At 37.3% G+C, this 22,643-nt stretch overlaps 1 protein-coding gene across 1 annotated transcript; it reads left to right on the top strand.

Annotated features, from left to right (window-relative positions):
- Positions 1–1,513: 1,513 nt before the first annotated feature.
- On the top strand, positions 1,514–15,561 carry LOC108635525 (transcriptional regulator ATRX-like; the record flags this gene model as incomplete). Its single annotated transcript, XM_018045633.1, is given in 3 exon segments — positions 1,514–1,569; positions 13,895–14,072; positions 15,367–15,561. Coding segments are annotated over 3 exon segments (429 nt in total), but the record flags the coding sequence as incomplete, so codon positions are not given.
- Between the last annotated feature and the right edge of the window lie 7,082 nt (positions 15,562–22,643).

Below are 22,643 nucleotides of genomic sequence, written 5' to 3'. Positions count from 1 at the left end.
TTTGCTCAGATTCATGTCCTCTGAGTCAGTGATGCCATCCAACCCATCTCATCTCTTGCCCACTTCTCCTTTTGCCTTCAGTCTTTCCCAGCATCAGGGTCTTTTCCAATGAGTTGGCTTGTTCTCTACTGTTGAGCTCATCTGTTCAGTTTTTCTTTTTTTGTTACTGTTTTTTCCGTTCTGAGATTTCCATTTTTTTCTTCTGTTTGCGTTGTGGTATAATTCCTAATTCTCCACCTGATTTCTTCTGATACTAACCTAGTACAGGGAGTGGGTTTTTCTTACAACCACTTGGTGGGAATGGGATATCCTAGTTCCCTACATGGTCTTCACTGACATTGCTGGATTGGTGAGAGGACTTTGTTAACTCAAAATTATCTGACACTATTTTGGCTATGACTTGTTGCAGTTAGATGAGGATGGAAGCCTGGGCTTCCCACTCAGCCTTTAGTGATAAGGGTGAAGGTTCACCACATTTTGTCTGTACTGTTTTTGACTGGAGTCGAATGATTATTGTTGTAAAGTTTTTTTTTCCTCTTGCTGGTCTGGCCCTTTTTTGGTCCTTTTGCTAGAGAGCAGGGCTTTTTGTGGAGATTTTGATAGCACCACTGGTGTTTCCAGATCGCTCAGTTCTTTAGCACTCAATCTGGGATATACAGGGCAAAAAGAAAGCCTGTGGAAGTCACTGCTATATTATGTGTTAGGTCTCAAGCCCGTGTGCTTCCTTCTCACTTTTAAGAAGCTTCTTGTTTGTTTATATATAGTATCCAGGCGTTTTCACTGTATTTATGGTGGGAAATAGGACTTCCCAGGTGGTACAGTGGTGAAGAATCTGCCTGCCAATGCAGGAGACAAAGAGACATAGGTTTGTTCCCTGGGTTGGGAAGATCTCCTGGAGTAGGAAATGGCAACCCATGCTAGTATTCTTGCCTAAAGAATCCCATGAACAGAGGAGCCTGGCAGCTACATTCCATAGGCATTGCAAAGTTAGACATGACTGACTAGGGCTGAGTGTGCGCACATGTGTGCTGTGTGTGCACACATACACGGTGAGGAATAGGGAACAACATGTCTATTTTATGTTTCCAGAATTAGAAGTCCAAAGATTGCACTTTTTCAAGAATTTTATCTGTCTTTTAGTGAACATATAGATTGCTTATGTTGTGTGTATGTCTAGAAGTGGGATTGCTAGGTAATATGTATGTGCATATTCAGCTTTAGCTTATACTATCAAAACATTTTTCCCAAATGGTTGTACCAGTTTACACTCCGCTAGTAGAGGATGTGTTTCATTTTGTTATCTGTCCTAATCATCGCTTGATGTCAGTTTTTATTAACCCGTTGTCATAGATATATAGTAGTAAGACTTCATAGTCTTTTAAAAAGTATTTATTTATTTGGCTGCATCAGATCTTAGTTGTGGCATACGGTATCTTTCTTGTGTCATGCAGGATCTTTCATTGCATAGCACAAACTCAGTAGTTCTAGCTTGCAGGCTTAGTTGCCCTGCGGCATGTGGGATCTCAGTTACCGGATGAGGGATCGAACTCGCGTACCCGGCGTTGCAAGGTGGATTCTTAACTGCTGGACCACTAGGGAAGTCCCAAGGCTTCATAATCTTGATCTGTATTTCCTGATAACTAATTCCAAGTAGTTTATAGATTTAAATGTTGAAACTAAAGCAAAAGGTGTTAACTGGCAATAGCACAGAGTATTTTCCTGATTTTGTTGTAAGAATTTTTTGTAAATAGGACACACAAAGTGCTGACCATAAAAGGAAAAATTGATAGATTGAGCATGATTAAAATTAAGAACTTCTATTCATCGAAGGCATTTTGTGATAAAATGAAAAGGCAAAACCATAAGCTGGGAGAAGCTATTTTCAATAAAATGATTCAAAAAGGACTCTTACCCAGAATATGTAAAGAATTCTTAAAAATCAGGATACTAAACCAGACAACCTCATTGTTAGATGAGCAAAAAGCTTGGAAAAGACTTTACAAAAGATAATATCCAAATGACCAATACACATACAAAAATGTGATCATTTTTATTAATCATGAGAGAAATACAAGTTAAACACATTTTTGTCAAAGATGCAAAAAAATGTTTCAATGAAGGGAGGATAAGCTTTTCAATGAATGGTGTTGAAACAGTGGGGTATTCATAAGCTGAAGACAAACCTTGAATTAAGCCTAACCCCATTCAAAAATCAAGTCAAAGTGGATCCTAAATCTGAGTGTAAAAATGATATGTAAGAGAACATAGAAGAAAGTCTTTAGGAACTAAGATTAAGCAGAGATGTCTTAGCTGTGACACCAAAGCATATAAGCCATTAAATAAAAAATCAATAATGAACAACCAAAATTAAAAACTTTTGTCTGTGAGAGACTATGTGAGAAGAGGAAAAGACAAGCACCAACTTTGAAACTGCATATCTAACAAAGAAGTCATATGTAGAGTATATGAAGAATTATCTAAATGTAATGGTAAGAGAAGTTGTTTTTTTCAGTTAGAAAATTAGTCAAGGACTTAAACTTTGCTTCACTGAAGAGAATCTATGTCTGGCAAAAGAAAGAAAAAAACACAGGAAAAGATGTTCGGCATGATTAGCTAACAGGGAATGTAAATTAAAACCACAAGATATCATTTCATATCTATCAAAGTAACTAAAAATAAAAAAATAGTAATACTGCCAAATGCTGATGAGGTTGCAGAGAAGAAACTGGATTTCTTCTGCAGTGCTGGTGAGAAAATGAAATGGCACAGCCACTCTTCCTGAAAAATAGGTATTTTTTTTTTAAACTAAACCATCAAACATTTGCTTAATTGTAAAATCTTGCAATCACAGTCTTGGAAATTTATGCCAGAGAAGTGAAAAACTTTCTATGTGAAAATTTTCACATCGAAACCTATACACATCTTTATTTTTGATAAACAAAAACTGGAAACAACCCAAATGTCCTTTAACATGTGACTGGATAAACAAATTGTGATATGTCCATATAATTAAATACTGCTCAGGAGTAAAAAGAAATGAACTGTTCATAATGATCCAGACAACAACTTGGATGGATCTTGAGGGTATTATGCTGAGTGAAAAATGCCAGTCTCAAAAAGTTACATATGATGTGATTCCATTCATATGGTATTCTTGATGTTACAAAATTATAGTGATAAAGAGCCCGTTAGTGGTTGCCAGGGATTAGAGTTAAGGAGATAGTGTAAATACTAAGGGATAACTTATGGGAGGTTTTTTGTGGTGATGGAATGGTTCTGATTCCTGCTTGGTTATATGATTCTGCATATGTGATAAATTTTCATGGAGCTATACACCAAGCAATAAAAATATGTATAAAAACCAGTGAAATCCAAACAAACTCTGTGATTGAGTTCATAGTTTTGTACCAGTACCCATGGCAGTTTCCTGTTTTTGACAACATATTGTAGCTATGTAAGTTGTTGCCATTTGGAAAAGCTGGATGAACCAGTACACAGGAACTCTTTGTACCACTTTTGCAAATTCTTATGAACCGTAACTATTTTTTAAAGGTTATACTTTATTAAAAGACCAATATCATGAGTTATCTAAGATCTGAAACATTGGAATTCTCATACTCTGCTGGTGGGAATGTAAATTGGAATGACCACTTTGGAGAACTATTTGTTCAGCTTTAATAGTGCCATGTATATACTGTGTGATCCTGCAGTTCTACTCTTAGGTATATATACCTAAAAGAAATGCTTGCAGATTTTTAACCAAAAAACATACAAAAATGGTTTATAGCAACACCATCCAAATATGGTTCATATTTTAATTGTGTCTTATTGTGTACCTTAATACTAAGAAAATCTGAAAATATCCTGGTTAAGTTTAATTTAGTATGGGCTTACATATTCCAGACTGAATAATATTAAAGGTTAAATAGTTGTAGAATAATTCTTGATGCTGGTTCAGTCACTTGAATCTCTGTTTCTTTATTTTTCTTCTGAGGACAAAATTACACGTTTGCTTCCCACTTGTATGCCTTTAAGAAACAAAATATGTCACTGACTACATCTTTATCGTGTAAATAAGTACCTCTATTATTGCAAACTAGACTATATTACAATTGTTTATATGTCTTTTAAAATTTTTTGTAGTTAGTGGTCTCCTTTAGTGCAGTTACCAGATTTTTTTTTTCATCTTTTGTATTCCCAGAGTAGTTCAGCACTTGGAATTGATAACAGTTTGATAAACATGCTTATTAAACCCATTCAACTGTTCATTAGTGGATAGATTACCAAAGAGTTTTGAAGTTCTCTCCTCTGTTTTCTCTTATCTGTGTGTTTTTTAACCCATATAGTCCATACTGTTCTATATGCTTGATCCTTTAGCTGGTGTGGAATAGATCTAAGTAACTGAAGTAATTTTGGAGCAGCATTTGCCCATAAACTTTAAGTATATCTACTAATTAAAGAAAGCACAGTTCATTCTCTGTAATGAGTATGTTTTACAGATAAGTATAAAGAAGAAAATAATGATCATCATCTTAGTGACCAGAGGTAACCACTGTTAACGTTGTTTGTATGTAGCTATGTATATGTTTTGTTTTCTAATACAGTTGCAATTATACTTAATTAAGTTCTATATCCTGCTTTTTTCCCCCACATAAGGTAATATTGTAGTTTTTTTTTTTTCTTTCTTTCTTTTGCGCCACACCACATGGCATGCAGGAATTTTAGTTCCCCAGCCAGGGATCCAACCCATGCCCCCTGCAGTGGAAGCATGGAGTCTTAACCACAGGACAAGTCCCTATATTGTAGATTTTTATGGTAATGTACCATGTTGAATAGGCAGAGTGTAAGTTAGTCTTGTGTGTCACACAGGTTTTTTCCCCCAAACTAATGCCCTTGTAAATAACACTGTGATGAACATATATTCTTACATTTCTGGTAATTTCTATAGGTTATATTCCTAGACATGTGATAGCTCCAAGATGATGATATAAAACATGACTAGTACTGTAATTCATCTTGTACCAGAATTTTTCTTTATTATGAGCTTGTTCTTATTAAATTTTGAGCTTCTTTGCATTCTGGTTTATAATACTATACCTATAATAGGTATGGAATTTTAGTTACTAATTTTCTGTCATGAAGTTGTAGAAAGTAAGGCTTGGTGTATAATGGCATTTTATGGAGATTGTTTTGAGTTCATTATATTCCAGAGTTTTTCTCAACTGTCAACAGTAAACAAATTGTATAGTCATCTAGTGAAATATTATGCAGCTAACAGGGTTGATGTTTACTAAGAAATTTTAGAAAATGCTTATAATATAAACTGTATATACAGATACTGTATTATCTTGGCTGAATAAGACAAAAATGTATATACTTGGAAAAAGAAACCTATATATGAAGTGTACTATGCTTTGAATGGAGGTTATTTTTATAGAGTAGAACTGAATAATTTTTTTTTCTTTAAACTTGTTTATATATTTTTAAAATGTTATCTATGATCTTTTAAAATTAGATTTCTGTTTATATCAAATTAATATAATTACATATATAAAAATTAGTCTGTTCACCAGAGGTCTGTTCAACCTCTTCCTACTCATGACCTCCACACTCTGCAGATAACAGTTTCAAATCTTAGCAGTTCTTCTGGTTAACATCAGTAAAGCCATAAAATCTTACTTCATGTACTCTTTTATTCTATTTACATATATCATTTCTACAATTTAAGGTGGCAGTTTACTCACATGCATATACATGCTTTTCCACATTCATTTTCTCAGTACCCTTTTCCTTGCTATTTGCCTAAGTCAGTTTGGAGTGTTTGCTTAGTTGTGACTATGTAAATATTCACAGTTAAGCCATTTAAAACGCTATTACTTTTCCTTTTTTTCTGCGCCTGTTCATTTTTGTTGAAGTTATGGCTTTTTTTTTTTTTTTACCATTTGCTTAGTTTTCTTTGACTATTGCTAATTCATTCCCAAATTCCCTACAGAAATATAAATTCTTTTGTTTCAGTATAGCAGGTAATCTATCAATTTTGTTTACTTTTTTCTTGAATACATTCTTCCTGGAGCCCTCTGTCTTGTTGATCCTATTTTTGTTACCTTGTTGTTGTTCAGTAGTCATGTCTGACTACTTATGACTCCATGGACGGCAGCATGCCAGGCTTCCCCGTCCTTCACTATTTCCCAGAGTTTGCGCAAACTCATGTCCATTGAGTCAGTGATGCCATCCAACCAACTCATCCTCTGTTGCCTCCTTTTCCTCCTGCCCTCAGTCTTTTCCAGCATCAGGGGCTCTTCCCATCATGTGGCCAAAGTATTTGAGCTTCACCTTTAGCAGTCCTTCTAATGAATATTCACGGTTGAATTCCTTTAGAATTTACTGGTTTGATCTCCTTCCTGTCAAGGGGACTCTCAAGTGTCTTCTCCAGTACCATAATTCAAAAGCATCAATTCTTTGGCACTCAGCCTTCTTTGTGGTCCAACTCTCACATCTGTACCCTTTCCTGGTGGCTCAGATGGTAAAGAGTCTGCCTGCAATAGAGGAGGCCTGGGTTCAATCCCCAGGTCAAGAAGATCCCAGTGAGAAGGGCATGACAACCCACTCGAGTATCCTCGCCTGGAGAATCCCATGGACAGAGGAGCCTGGTGGGCTACAGTCCATGGGATTGCAAAGAGTCAGACACGACTGAGCAATTGACACAACAGCAACTCACATCCATACATGACTACTGGAAAAATCATAGCTTTGATTATACAGAAATTTGTCAGCAAAGTGATGTCTCTGCTTTTTAATGTGCTGTCTAGGTTTGTCATAGCTTTTCTTCCAAGGAACAAGCGTCTTTTAATTTCATGGCTGCAGTGACTGTCTTCTGTGATTCTTGAGCCCAAGGAAAATCTGTCACTGTTTCCACCTTTTCCCCATCTACTTGCCCAGAAGTGCTAGGACCAGATGCCATGTTCTGTGTTTTAAATGTTAAGTTTCAAGCCAGCTTTTTCACTGTCTTTCACCCTCATCAAGAGGCTCTTTAATTCCTCTTTGACTTCTGCCATTAGAGTGGTATTATCTGCATACCTGAGGTTATTGATATTTCTCCTGGAAATGTTGATTCCAGGTTGTAATTAATCTAGCCCAGCATTTCATGTGATGTACTCTGCGTATAAGTTAAATGATCAAGGTGACACTACATAGCCTTGACGTGCTCCTTTCTCAGTTTGGAACCAATTCGTTGTTCTATGTCCAGTTCTAACTGTTGCTTCTTGACCTGCATATAGGTTTCTCAGGCGGGTAGGGTGGTCTAGTATTCTTACCTCTTTAGAATTTTCCACAGTTTGTTGTGATCTACACAACCAAAGGCTTTAGCGCAGTCAGTGAACCAGAAGTAGATGTTTTTCTGGAATTCTCTTGCTTTTTCTGTGATCCAGCCATTGTTGGCAATTTGATCTCTGGTTACTCTCCCTTTTCTAAATCCATCTTGAACATCGGGAATTTGTTGGTTCAGGTACTGCTGATGTCTAGCTTGAAGGATTTTGAGCATTACCTTGCAACCATGTGAAATGAGCACACTTGTACAGTAGTTTGAACATTCTTTGGCATTGCCTTTCTTTCGGATTGGAATACAAACTTATTTTTTCAGTCTTGTGGCCATTGCTGAGTTTTCCAAATTAACTGATGTTGAGCAAAGCACCTGTTACCCTATACCTTGCATCTATCTAACTTCTGTTTACATATGTTACATTATATTGCAATTGCAGGGATTCCCTGGTGACTCAATGCTAAAGAATCTGTCTGCCAATGCAGGAGATGGGGGTTCGATCCCTGGTCTGAGAAGATATCCTGGGGAAAGAAATAGCAACCCACTCCAGTTTTTTAGTGTAGAAAATTCCATCAAGAGAGGAGCATGGTGGGCTGAAGTCAGTGGGGTTGCATAGAGTCAGACAGGACAGCTACTTAACAACAACTGAACAACAATTGTAATTATATATCAGCCACCCCTCCTACACTCAGCTCCTTGAGCAGTGTCCTTCATTTTGAATACTTAATGCTCATAACACTCAGTTCAGTTCACTTCAGTCGCTCAGTCATGTCCGACTCCTTCCGATCCCATGAATTGCAGCACGCCAGGCCTCCCTGTCCATCACCAACTCCTGGAGTTCACTCAAACTCACGTCCATCGAGTCGGTGATGCCATCCAGCCATCTCATCCTCGGTCATCCGCTTCTCCTCCTGACCCCAATCCCTCCCAGCATCAGAGTTTTTCCAATGAGTCAACTCTTCGTGTGACGTGGCCAAAGTACTGGAGTTTCAGCTTTAGCATCATTCCGTCCAAAGAAATTCCAGGGCTGATCTCCTTTAGAATGGACTGGTTGGATCTCCTTGCAGTCCAAGGGACTCTCAAGAGTCTTCTCCAACACCACAGTTCAAAAGTATCAATTCTTTGGTGCTCAGCTTTCTTCACAGTCCAACTCTCACATCGATACATGACCACAGGAAAAACCATAGCCTTGACGAGTTGGACCTTTGTTGGCAAAGTAATGTCTCTGCTTTTCAATATGCTATTTAGGTTGATCATAACTTTCCTTCCAAGGAGTAAGCGTCTTTTAATTTCATGGCTGCAGTCACCATCTGCAGTGATTCTGGAGCCCAAAATAATAAAGTCTGAAACTGTTTCCACTGTTTCCCCATCTATTTCCCATGGAGTGATGGGACCAGATGCCATGATCTTCGTTTTTTGAATGTTGAGCTTTAGCCAACATTTTCCCTCTCCTCTTTCACTTTCATCAAGAGGCTTTTTAGCTCCTCTTCACTTTCTGCCATTAGGGTGGTGTCATCTCCATATCTGAAGTTACTGCTATTTCTCCCGGCAATCTTAATTCCACCTTGTGCTACTTCCAGCCAAAGGTTTCTCATGATGTACTCTGCATATAAGTTAAATAAGCAGGGTGACAATATGCAGCCTTTACATACTCCTTTTCCTGTTTGGAACCAGTCTGTTGTTCCATGTCCAGTTCTAACTGTTGCTTCCTGACCTGCATACAGATTTCTCAAGAGGCAGGTCAGGTGGTCTGGTATTCCCACCTCTTTCAGAATTTTCCACAGTTTATTGTGATCCACACAGTCAAAGGCTTTGGCATAGTCAATAAAGCAGAAATAGATGTTTTTCTGGAACTCTCTTGCTTTTTCGATGATCCAGCGGATGTGGGCAATTTGATCTCTGGTTCCTCTGCCTTTTCCAAAGCCAGCTTGAACATCTGGAATTTCTCAGTTCACGTATTGCTGAAGCCTGGCTTCGAGAATTTTAAGCATTACCTTACTAGCGTGTGAGATGAGTGCAATTGTGCAGTAGTTTGAGCATTCTTTGGCATTGCCTTTCTTTGTGATTGGAATGAAAACTAACCTTTTCCAGTCCTGTGGCCACTGCTGAGTTTTCCAAATTTGTTGGCATATTGAGCAGCACTTTCACAGCATCATCTTTCAGGATTTGATAGCTCAACTGGAATTCTATCACCTCCTCTCGCTTTCTTCGTAGTGATGCTTTCTAAGACCCACTTGACTTCACACTCCAGGATGTCTGGCTGTAGGTGAGTGATCACACCATCGTGATTATCTGGGTTGTGAAGCTCTTTTTTGTATAGTTCTTCTGTGTATTCTTGCCACCTCTTCTTAATATCTTCTGCTTCTGTTAGGTCCAAACCATTTCTGTCCTTTATCAAGCCCATCTTTGCATGAAATGTTCCCTTGGTATCTCTAATTTTCTTGAAGAGATCTCTAGTCTTTCCCATTCTGTTGTTTTCCTCTATTTCTTGGCATTGATCGCTGAGGAAGGCTTTCTTGTCTCTCCTTGCTATTCTTTGGAACTCTGCATTCAGATGCTTATATCTTTCCTTTTCTCCTTTGCTTTTTGCTTCTCTTCTTTTCACAGCTATTTGTAAGTCTTCCCCAGACAGCCATTTTGCTTTTTTTGCATTTCTTTTCATGGGGATGGTCTTGATCCCTGTCTCCTGTACAATGTCACGAACCTCCATCCATAGTTCATCAGGCACTCTGTCAGATCTAGTCCCTTAAGTCTATTTCTCACTTCCACTGTATAATCATAAGGGATTTGATTTAGGTCATACCTGAATGGTCTAGTGGTTTTCCCTACTTTCTTCAGTTTAAGTCTAAATTTGGCAATGGGGAGTTCATGATCTGAGCCACCGTCAGCCCTGGTCTTGTTTCTTTTGACTCTGTAGAGCTTCTCCATCTTTAGCTTAAAAGAATTTATTGCCAAATTCAGACTTAAATTAAAGAAAGTAGGGAAAACCACTAGACCATTCAGGTATGACCTAAATCAAATCCCTTATGATTATACAGTGGAAGTGAGAAATAGATTTAAGGGCCTAGATCTGATAGATAGAGTGCCTGAGGAACTATGGAATGAAGTTCGTGACATTGTGCAGGAGACAGGGATCAAGACCATCTCCATGGAAAAGAAATGCAAAAAAGCAAAATGGCTGTCTGGGGAGGCCTTACAAATAGCTGTGAAGAGAAGAGGCGAAAAGCAAAGCAGAAAAGGAAAGATATAGGCATCTCAATGCAGAGTTCCAAAGAATAACAAGAAGAGATAAGAAAGCCTTCTTCAGCGATCAATGCAAAGAAATAGATGAAAAGAACAGAATGGGAAAGACTAGAGATCTCTTCAAGAAAATTAGAGATACCAAGGGAACATTTCATGCAAAGATGGGCTCAATAAGGGACAGAAATTGTATGGATCTAACAGAAGCAGAAGATATTAAGAAGAGGTGGCAAGAATACACGGAAGAACTGTACAAAAAAGATCTTCACTACCCAGATAGTCATGATGATGTGATCACTAATCTAGAACCAGACATCTTGGAATGTGAAGTCAAGTGGGCCTTAGAAAGCATCACTACGAACAAAGCTAGTGAAAGTGATGGAATTCCATTTGAGCTGTTTCAAATCCTGAAAGATGATGCTGTGAAAGTGCTATACTCAATATGCCAGCAAATTTGGAAAACCCAGCAGTGGCCACAGAACTGGAAAAGGTCAGTTTTCATTCCAATTCCAAAGAAAGGCAATGCCAAAGAATGCTCAAACTACTGCACAATTGCACTCATCTCACATGCTAGTAAAGTAATGCTCAAAATTCTCAAAGCCAGGCTTCAGCAATACATGAACTGTGAACTCCCTGACATTCAAGCTGGTTTTGAAAAGGCAGAGGAACCAGAGATCAAATTGCCCACATCCGCTGGATCATGAAAAAAGCAAGAGTTCCAGAAAAAACATCTATTTCTTCTTTATTGACTATGCCAAAGCCTTTGACTGTGTGGATCACAATAAACTGTGGAAAATTCTGAAAGAGGTGGGAATACCAGACCACCTAACTTGCCTCTTGAGAAATCTGTATGCAGGTCAGGAAGCAGCAGTTAGAACTGGACATGGAACAACAGGCTGGTTCCAAATACGAAGAGGAGTACGTCAAGGCTGTATATTGTCACCCTGCTTATTTAACTTCTATGCAGAGTGCATCATGAGAAACGCTGGACTGGAAGAAACACAAGCTGGAATCAAGATTGTCGGGAGAAATATCAATAACCTCAGATATGCACATGACACCACCCTTATGGCAGAAAGTGAAGAGGAGCTAAAAAGCCTCTTGATGAAAGTGAAATAGGAGAGGGAAAATGTTGGCTTAAAGCTCAACATTCAGAAAACGAAGATCATGGCATCCGGTCCCATCACTTCATGGGAAATAGATGGGGAAACAGTGGAAACAGTTTCAGACTTTATTTTTTTGGGCTCCAGAATCACTGCAGATGGTGACTGCAGCCATGAAGTTAAAAGACGCTTACTCCTTGGAAGAAAAGTTATGACCAACCTAGATAGCATATTCAAAAGCAGGGACATTACTTTGCCGACTCAGGTCTGTCTAGTCAAGGCTATGGTTTTTCCTGTGGTCATGTATGGATGTGAGAGTTGGATGGTGAAGAAGGCTGAGCGCCGAAGAATTGATACTTTTGAACTGTGGTGTTGGAGAAGACTCTTGAGAGTCCCTTGGACTGCAAGGAGATCCAACCAGTCCATTCTGAAGGAGATGAACCCTGGAATTTCTTTGGAGGGAATGATGCTAAAGCTGAAACTCCAGTACTTTGGCCACCTCATGCGAAGCGTTGACTCATTGGAAAAAACTCTGATACTGGGAGGGATTGGGGGCAGGAGAAGAAGGGGATGACCGAGGATGAGATGGCTGGATTGCATCACCGACTCGATGGACGTGAGTCTGGGTGAACTCCGGGAGATGGTGATGGACAGCGAGGCCTGGCGTGCTGCAATTCATGGGGTCGCAAAGAGTCGGACACGACTGAACGAGTGAACTGAACTGATCTGAGCTGCAGTCAGCTCCTGGTCTTGATTTTTTTGACCGTATGGAGCTTCTCCATGTTTGGCTGCAAAGAATATAATCGATCTGATTTCGGTGTTGACCATCTGGTGATGTCCATGTGTAGAGTCTTCTCTTGCTTTGTTGAAATAGGGTGTTTGCTGTGACCAGTGCATTCTCTTGGCAAAACTCTTATTAGCCTTTGCCCTGCTTCATTCCGTATATCAAGGTCAAATTTGCCTGTTACTCCAGGTGTTTCTTGACTACCTCCTTTTGCATTCCAGTCCCCTATAATGAAAAGGACATCCTTTTGGGGTGTTAGTTCTTAAAGGTCTTGTAGATCTTTATAGAACCGTTCAGCTTCATCTTCATCATTTCTGGTTGGGGCATAGACTTGGATTACTGTGATATTGAATGGCTTGCCTTGGAAACAAACAGAGATCATTCTTTCATTTTTGAGATTGCATCCAAGTACTGCATTGCGGACTCTTGTTGACCATGATGGCTACTCCATTTCTTCTAAGGGATTCCTGCCTACAGTAGTAGATATAATGGTCATCTGAGTTAAATTCAACCATTCCAGTCCATTTTAGTTCACTGATTCCTAGAATGTCGACATTCACTCATGCCATCCCCTCTTTGACCACTTCCAATTTGCCTGGATTCATGGACCTAACATTCCAGATTCCTGTGCAATATTGCCCTTTCCAACATCAGACCTTGCTTCTGTCACCCGTCGCGTCCACAAGTGGGTATTGTTTTTGCTTTGGCTCCATCCCTTCATTCTTTCTGGAGTTATTTCTCCACTGATCTCCAGTAGCATATTGGGCACCTACCGACCTGTGGAGTTCCTCTTTCATGCTATCATTTTGCCTTTTCATACTGTTCATGGGGTTTTCAAGGCAAGAATACTGAAGTGGTTTGCCATTCCCTTCTCCCGTGGACCACATTCTGTCAGACCTCTCCACCATGACCCGCCCGTCTTGGGTGCCTCCACGGGGCATGGCTTAGTTTCATTGAGTTAGACAAGGCTGTGGTCCTAATGTGATTAGAATGACTGGTTTTCTGTGATTATGGTTTCAGTGTGTCTGCCCTCTGATGCCCTCTTGCAATACCTACTGTCTTACTTGGGTTTCTCTTACCTTGGACATGGGGCATCTCTTCACAGCTGCTCCAGCACTGAACACATTTTTTGAATTATACGTACATTTTCTACATTTACTGAGATATCTATAAATAAATATCTCGACTACACTGTAAATATGTGATTTCCATATTTATCTTTATTCCTATATCAGACTATCTCATGTTACAGCACACCAATTCTTTTGGGGCATATAAATCATAACTCCAACTCCTTAGACTTGTCCTTTTCTTCAGTAAGCAAGTAATGAATTCTCTGAACTCATGATTGTTCAAAAAACTGCCTTAGAATTAAAAAGTCATATCATAAATAAAATATCTGTTAATCAACTCATCTCTAAACATTTGTTTATGTGTTTTCATTTTCAGAGGGCGATTATTTATCATTTCTACCAAAGCAGGATCTCTTGGAATTAATCTGGTAGCTGCTAATCGAGTGATTATATTTGATGCTTCTTGGAATCCATCTTATGACATCCAGAGTATATTCAGAGTTTATCGCTTTGGACAAACTAAACCTGTCTATGTATATAGGTTCTTAGCTCAGGTGGGCTTGTAATTTATATTCTCTTTTTCATATTGGAAGATTGAGTGAAACTGACAATATTTTTGAAATTCAGACTATACATGCATTGTAGAGAGGCAAACAAAGTTGAAAATATCATTCCTGTTCTTAAAGCAATATAAGTTAATTTTTACCTCTCATGATTTTCTGTTTTGTAGTTTGTCCGGGTCTCTAATTTCTCAGATTGAGATGAATTTGCATGGGTATACAGATTTAGCAATTTCATGCTAGTTTAAGAAAGTTAAACATTTATAATTCTTTTACTTACTATGCATAGAAAAGCCAGTAACTAAATCTAATTTGCTTATAGATGTGAAGGTCAAATGATCATTGTTTTCAGTGGCACCAGATGATCTCTTAGTTTGAAGAGTGTGGTTAAATAAGAAGAAACAATGTATTATAATAACAAAGAATCATTACAAAGAATATTCAATATTTCTAGTCAAGAATATTAATTTCCTTTAAATATAAACTCAGGTATTAAGAAACAGAAACTGAAATTTAAGGAAAGGAAATGAAATCAAAGAAGTGGATGTAGTTCAATGTTATACAGGTTTATAGAATCAAGTTGCTCTTTTAACTGTTACATCTTCTTTGGGAACAGATGCTACCTTCTCTACCATCCTCCAAATCTGGGCTTCTCAACCAGAGACTGGGTTTTATTGGTAGATCTTTGGTCATACATAAGAGTACATAATATAGTTGGTAAACTACACTGTAAACTCTTTCCTGTTATTTAAGAGCTACTTTACATTCTACTTCAGAATGTTATATAGAATATATAATAGATATGGCATTATAGTTATTAATTTTTTGTCCTGAAGTTATAGAAAGTAAGACTTTCCATAAAGTTAGTTTATAGTGATTGTTGAGAGCATGTTATATTCCACTGAAAAAGAATTAAACTGCCCTGTTGGATTCTTACATCAGTAACCCCCTATAGTTTGATTTCATGTACTCTTATTCTGTTTACCTTGGTATCTGACTGCTCTCATTCTTTCACCAAGTATGGAAATATATAAAGCAATACATGAATGCATATTGGTCAGAAATTTTAGGATGATTACCAGTAATGTAGTTTTATTTCTCATCAACATAAACTACTCTGAAGAGTAAATAAAATCTCATGAATTAAGCAACATTGCTCATAAAATTTGCTTCATGGCATTATATTGCTATCAAGTTTTGCTATTTCATATAAATCAATAACTATATTTCTTCTTGATTAAGTTTCATGTTTACAAATTTTGTGTATTGTTCATTCTTTTTCACGAAGGGAACCATGGAAGATAAGATTTATGATCGGCAAGTAACTAAGCAGTCACTGTCTTTTCGAGTTGTTGATCAACAGCAAGTTGAACGTCATTTTACCATGAATGAGCTGACTGAACTTTATACCTTTGAGCCAGACTTGTTAGATGACCCTAATTCAGAAAAGAAGAAGAAAAGGGATACTCCCATGCTGCCAAAGGTAAACATCTTAGAATATTAGCTTAAAAAAAAGCTTAATATAGATCAAGGAAATTTTATTACTACTATGAAAGTTATTCATCTGACTAAGCCTATGATTCAGAATTTTTCAAAGAGAATAAAATTGTATTTAAATGAGAGATCAGTTCTCCACATAGTACCACAAAAGATAGTGTAATCTGAAATACATATTTTATGCCAAACAAAAAATTCAGCCCTGCAGAAAAGGATTTCTGAGTAGAAACCTTAAAGACATAGTATGGTTCTCTTTTAATAATCTTCAGTAGAGGGCATACATAATTTTAATAATATATGAGATTTAATTGTCTCTTCCTTAACATTTTTTGTTGTCATATAACAATTAAGAATCAGCAAATAAGTGTCTCTTACTTGATATTTTTCACTGTCATAACACAAGACTTTCATACTTGGAAAAGAGACCTCTCTCATTTTATAGATGGAGAAACTTAGTGTCAGAGGCATTCAATGACTTGCCTAGTTTTCAGCTAATAAGTGACAAAGCCAGGAACAGTATCTACATCTCTTTTCTGGTCCACTGTTCTTAGATAAGAGCCTGTTACACACAAGAGAAAACCATATTTTTTATATGTATTTAAACCTGGCTCAGACGGTAAAGCATCCGTCTACAGTGAGGGAGATCCGGGTTCGATCCCTGAGTCAGGAAGATGCCCTGGAGAAGGAAATGGCAATCCACTCCAGTACTATTGCCTGGAAAATCCCGTGGCTGGAGGAGCCTGGTAGACTACAGTCCATGGGGTCTCAAAGAGTCAGACATGACTGAGCAACTTCACTCACACTCACTCACTCACTCACTCAAACCTATTCTGATTGTCTAAAATGTCATTTTAGGGGGGATTATTAGGGGAGGTTCTTTTCCTATTGTCTTGGTTTCAAAATTTAAGCATGTAAAGTTCCATATAGCTGTTAAGAGAATTGGGAAAGCAGCTAACAGGTTATAGTGTCTCTTTACCAAAGTCACTTCAATCATTTGTAAGGAAAAAAAAAAAAAAAAAACAGGCAAATACTCAACAGTATCTTAGTTCTTCATATAACTTGACCAGTTTCATTTAAAAAGGTAATAGGAATAAATATTTTGAATGTTAATATAAATCAGTGATTTCTTCAGTTAATTCTCAGTGTATATATGTCAGTTAAAATAACATGAATATTAAGCATTTAGGAAAATTTTAGTGACCTTTGTCTATATTAACAAATGTTTTGTTTTTTGTCTTTTTTTTTTTTTTTTTGAATGGCCAAGTTGTACAGCATGTGGGACCTTAGTTCCCCAACCAGGGATCGAATCCATGCTCCCTGCAGTGGGAGCATGGAGTCTTAACCACTGGACTGCCAGGGTAGTCCCAGTATTTTGTTTTTCTAATCAGTGAGCTGTTTTTCCACTTAAAGTTCACTGATGGAGCATTTAGGAAAGAGTTTTTATGACAGTCTCTATCAAATCTCTTTGATAATAGCTTAGGGCCTCATGGGCTTCCCTGGTGACTCAGGTGGTAACAAGTCCGCCTGCAGTGCAGGAGACCCAGGTTCAGTCCCTGGGTCAGATAGGTCCCCTGGAGAAGGAAATGGCAACCCACTCGAGTATTCTTGCCTGGAGAATTCCATGGACAGAGGAACCTGGTGGGCTACAGTCCATGGGTTGCAAAGAGTGAGACACTACTGAGCGACTTTGACTTGACTTCACTTTGCTTAGGACCACATGAAGGTTAAATCTATCATTTTTTTAATACTTTAAAGAATCATTTCAATTTCCATGTTATAGTATATTAAATTGATAGCAGTTTGGCTTCCTTTGTTAATTATATAACAGAATGTGAGTAGGGATCTTGAATAGTCTTCGGAAAATTTTCTGTGTACAAACAGGTTTGTATATCTTTAAAAACACACAAACTCAAATGAACTCATACCATACACACTCTTTTGCAACTTGCTCTTTTCACCTAGATGTTTCTTGCAGATCTTTCCATACACCTTTACTTTTAAAAAAAAATTGCATAGTGTGTACTTGCCTTGTTTTATTTAACTTATATCCCTTTTCTATCAGGTACATAATTTTGTGTGACAAAGAGTATTCTTTTAAGGACTTGCACATATTTATGTTTATAATTTTAAAGATAGTGAAGTTTCCCTTTTCAGTTGACTTCATGTTTAATTAGCATTTTTCCTAGAATTACACTTTAACTTTAATTTTTTTGAGAAATAGCCCATGATTAGCAGTATTTCTCATAGGAAGCCACCATTCCAATTTGTAAAGGGATAGTTGCTTTGAAATTATTTGTTATGTGGTAAGTTTCTGATTGTAGAAAATCTGTTTAATTTGATAAACATTTACTGATGACATTGAAGTACATGGGGAGAGTGTATTTAAAAGGACAAGACAAGAAAGAAATGCTATTTAATTGTTATAGGATGTCTGGAAAGAAACCATCTGTTTTATAACTTGGCACGCTGAGTTGTGAAAGGTGTCATGTTTTTTCATCTACATTTTACTTACTGTGTTTTGTTTTTAGTGGTATGACCCTTTGCCCAAGAAAAAAAAGTAATGCTACTTTAATGCAAAGTGCTTCAACTCTCCCACAGCTCTTCCCAAGGGAGAGTAATAGTTAACTTACTGGGTTTCATACTCTACTAAATAATTTTGTTCAGATTATTTTTCTTAGTCTAGCAGCAACTAAAAAGTTGATAGTGCTGTTTTCATTTTTCTAGATGAGGAAATTAAGGCTTGGAGAGAATTACGTAACTTATCCAAGTTTACTCACCTAGTTAGTACTAAAGCTGGTCTTCAAGTCTGCCCAACTCAGAAACATATCCTTTAATCATTACACTTTATTGCCCCCAAATCAAGATTAAAAAGTTAATTCTAAGTACAGGAAACAAGGAAGAGGACCTGGGATTCCCAGAATTGAATGATATTTAGAATGCTTTATTTTATTTTAAATAAAGCTGGATTTTAAAATATAGAATGCTTTCACAGTCAGTACCATTATGTCATGCAACTATTGTTAACATTGTATAATATAACCAGTTTAACTCATGGCTTGCAAAATAGTAAATTACTCATTTACATATATGGCCTTCAAGTTTACAAAGGCTTTTCTCATGCATATTCATTATCTTGGGAAACTGAAGCTTAGAGAGTCTGTGATTACCTTAGGATACGTGGCCAATAAGTGTCAGAGCTAGAACTTGAACACAGTAGTTTTCAAATTGTATTCCAAGGAGCCCCAGAAGATTTACAGAGGTGTTCCAGGGCTACACTGTGGCTAAGCGAGTAGGGGAAGGGCCAGACAGGCAGCACTCTAAGCCCTATGCCTCATTTCAGAGTCCCTCCCCTTTTATTGCTTTTATGTATTGGGCTGTCACATAAGATTTTATTTAAAGAGAGGATGTTTTTTAGTTTAAAAAACGCTTTGGAAAATCTTTTTTTAAACTGTGCCATATTATGATGGCTTGCTATCACAGTAACTAAGACTTGTCAGGGATCTGAAAGGAAATATAATAAGATGTATATATGATTTACCTGAAGGAAATGATAGTCTACTTGGGGAGAAAAAGTAACATTCTTGCAAAAGTGCTGATGTGACTGGTACTGAATGTATTTGATTTAAAAATGAAGGGGAAAGCATTCGGGTAAAGTTTAATGGAAAAAAAATTAGACTGATTGGCCTATAAATGATGGTTAATATTTAATTGCATTAGGTAAGAATAAGGTATGAATGTGGGATGAAACAGTTGGGGTGAAAGTAAAGGTGAGAATTTAAGTGCCAGACTCACGATATGATAAAGAAATGGACCAGATGAAATTGGATTGAAATTGGATAGATAAAGGTAGGGCCAGCTTATGGAGAAATTGATTAAAATTGGATAGATAAAGGTAGGGCCAGCTTATGGAGAACCATTAAAGTCAAACAGAGGCATTTGGATTTAAAATATCATTCACTATAAGTTCATGGATGGGGTTTTATATGATGAAATGTGGGCTTTTGGAAAGTCAGTTGTGGCATTAAAATGCAGGATGAGGACTTATAATAGCGTGATGATTGTGGAGTTAAACAGACGTTTCAAGTAAATGATGGGACTCAGTTACTGGTGATCGACTGTAGCTTTTGGTAGACTGTGAAAAAGCTTTAACCTAAATAATGAAGCGTATTCATTAATTAGTTAAAATCTTTGCAAGTATCTGCAACATGCCAATCATTATGCTGGTTAGTAAGGATACATTGATAAATAAGACTAGGTTCCTGCTCCCAAGGAGTCTACAGTTTAATAAGCATTTTTTTTGCTTGTTTGTTTATTCACTGAGTCGTGTCTTACTCTTTTTGCAGCCCCATGGACTATAGCCCGCCAGGCTCTTCTGCCCATGGGACTTCCCAGGCAAGAATTCTGGAGTGGGTTGCCATTTCTTTCTCCCAGGGGATCTTCCCGACCCAGAGATAGAACCCTCATCTCCTGCATTGCAGTTTCATTCTTTACTGCCTGAGTCCCCAGGAAGCCCCTAATAAGCATATCCTCACAATAAAGAAAATATTCATGTATTTATTATATATTGTATATACATATATTTATTATACATATGTAATAAATATTTATATATTGGGGCTTCCCTGGTGGCTTAGATGGTAAACTGTCTGCTTGCAATGTGGGAGACCTGGGTTCGATCCCTGGGTGGGAAAGATCCCCTGGAGAAGGAAATGGCAACCCACTCCAGTACTCTTGCCTGGAAAATCCCATGGACAGAGGAGCTCATGGGGTCACAGAGAGTTGGACACGACTGAGCGACTTTACTTTCACAATAAAAATTATGGATCCTGTAATAGAAATCTGTATAGGCACCCTGTACCATCCATTTCAAAGGATGGAGTATTCAGTTCTTTCTTGGAAAAGTTAGGGATGGGGAGTTGACATTAGGAGGACTTCAACTGATATTGAAAATAGACGTGGTAGCTGTTTGCATTGCTGTGAGGGCAAAAGATGAAGGCCTTTCAAGAGGATGAGCAGGAAAAAAACAAACACATGCATAAATCAGCATTGCAAATTTCAGGAACATCAGGTAGTTAAAAATAAATGGAGTGTAAAGAGAGAGTAGTATAAAGTAAGGGTGGTCATGGGAAGAGGTGAGAGAAAAGACTGGAAAGGAGGATGGGACTCAGATCATAGAAGTTAAGAGAGTTTGGACATTGTGTTACAGGCTGTGGGATCTATTTAGTAATTCTAAACAAAAGACCAACATCAAATTTTCATTTAAGAAAAATCATTTTGGGTGTCAGTGTGCAGGATGGATAGGAGAAAAGAAAATGAATGTTAATGTGTAAAATAGATAGCTAATGGGAAGTTGTGGTATAGCACACGGAGACCAGCCTGGTGCTCTGTGACAACCTAGAGCAGAGGGATGGGATGGGAAGTGGCGGGGGAGGTTCAAGAGGGAGGGGACATGTGTATACCTATGGCTGATTCATGTTGAGGCATGGCAGAAACTGACACAACATTGTAAAGCAATTGTCCTCCAATTAAAAACAAATAAATTTTAGAAAAAGAAAAAAAAATGGATGTTAAGATACTTGTTACCGTGCAGTGATCCAGTTGAGAGAGTTAATGTAGGCCTGAAGTAAGGTGGTAGCAATGGGGGTAGAGAAGTACCAGGCCATAATGTGGTTACTCAATAAATGGTAACTTTGTTCTGTGGGCTTGTATTTTGAATTTCATTTAACTTTGTGCACTACTGTTTGGTTTTCCTTTAACAGGATTTTGAAAATTACTCCTCTGAACTGGGTACAAGTAGGTGTTTTTTATATTTGCAGTAGTGTTTGAACCTGCCTCTTATTAAAAACATTTCAAAGTTGGTTGCTACTATATTATAGTACAACTGCAAACACCTGTCTTTATATATATAGTATATTTAGGATGAAAGACTACTAAAAATGATACATTTTCATTTCCCCTTCAAATTGCTATTATCTCACTGATGATTAAATTGTATGCCTTTTTGAGTTAACTTTTCTTTGTCCTTTGGTAGTTCTGTAAGTGGTCACTTTCAACTTACTTGATATGGGATTATTGCATCTCTTTCTGCCTCATCACTTCCTCTAAGTCAATAATAAACTCCTTTTTTGTATTTCTGTTCTTGTTTACTTTCTTTTACTTCCACTTTCTAATTAGATTTACTATTTCAGTTTACTAACCACCAGATTTTTTCTTGTCTTTTTATCTCTGCAGTTCTTTAAAGGCAAGAACTGTATTTTCTCCTTTCATCTATAGTGAATAAAACAGTATTAATTACTTTTATATGGTCTTTTTGAAACTCTAGTCACCTTTATAGTGATATTTAACTGTATTTTTGTCATTCCATATTGATCCATATAATCGTTGAAAATCCGTGTTAGAATTTGCCTTACTTTTGCAAGCAGTAAAAATGAAATGAAGCAGGTGTGTGAAAGGAGGAAAATTAGAGCTTTAATTCATGTCTTCAGTTCTAATTCAATCAGCTATCTTAGTCAGCTCTATTCATCACCTCATCCCATGGATTATATTCTGTTAAATACCCTGATTTTATTGCTGTTGTTGGTACTGCTGCTTTTTCCTTTTTGAAATATAATGTCTTGTAGTTCTGTGGAACCATTTTTAAAATATACTAATTTTAGAGTCTACTGTGTCATGTCTACCAATGCATTTCTTAAGTTGTTCAGGTAATAGTGTTCCTCAGACATTTTGCAACTTCACAATGATCTAAACCTATAAATCCTTTAACACAAGTTTCTAGTGATAAAGATTTGTTCACTGATTCTTATTTTTTCTAATTTTATTGTTTTAATTGGAGAAAATAGATTTTACAGTGTCTGCTGTTGATTAGATCTTAACTGTATTGTTTTTTGAATATGTCAAGTAATATCTTGACCTGCTGTTAGAATGTGTTAAATGATAGAATTTATATTAGGGGAACAGTACTTTCTTTCCTGGTAATAAAACTATGAATTATATAGATTCAGAACAATTAAAATCTTAGATGTAAAAGGTCATACTTTCATAAGCCTATCTCTTTTCAGGCGTGGGGTA

This window comes from Capra hircus, unplaced genomic scaffold, assembly GCF_001704415.2.
Source record: "Capra hircus breed San Clemente unplaced genomic scaffold, ASM170441v1, whole genome shotgun sequence".
NCBI classification, from domain to species: Eukaryota; Metazoa; Chordata; class Mammalia; order Artiodactyla; family Bovidae; genus Capra; species Capra hircus.
Note: the sequence above shows the minus strand (reverse complement) of the source record. Positions and strands in the feature narration are given on the sequence as shown.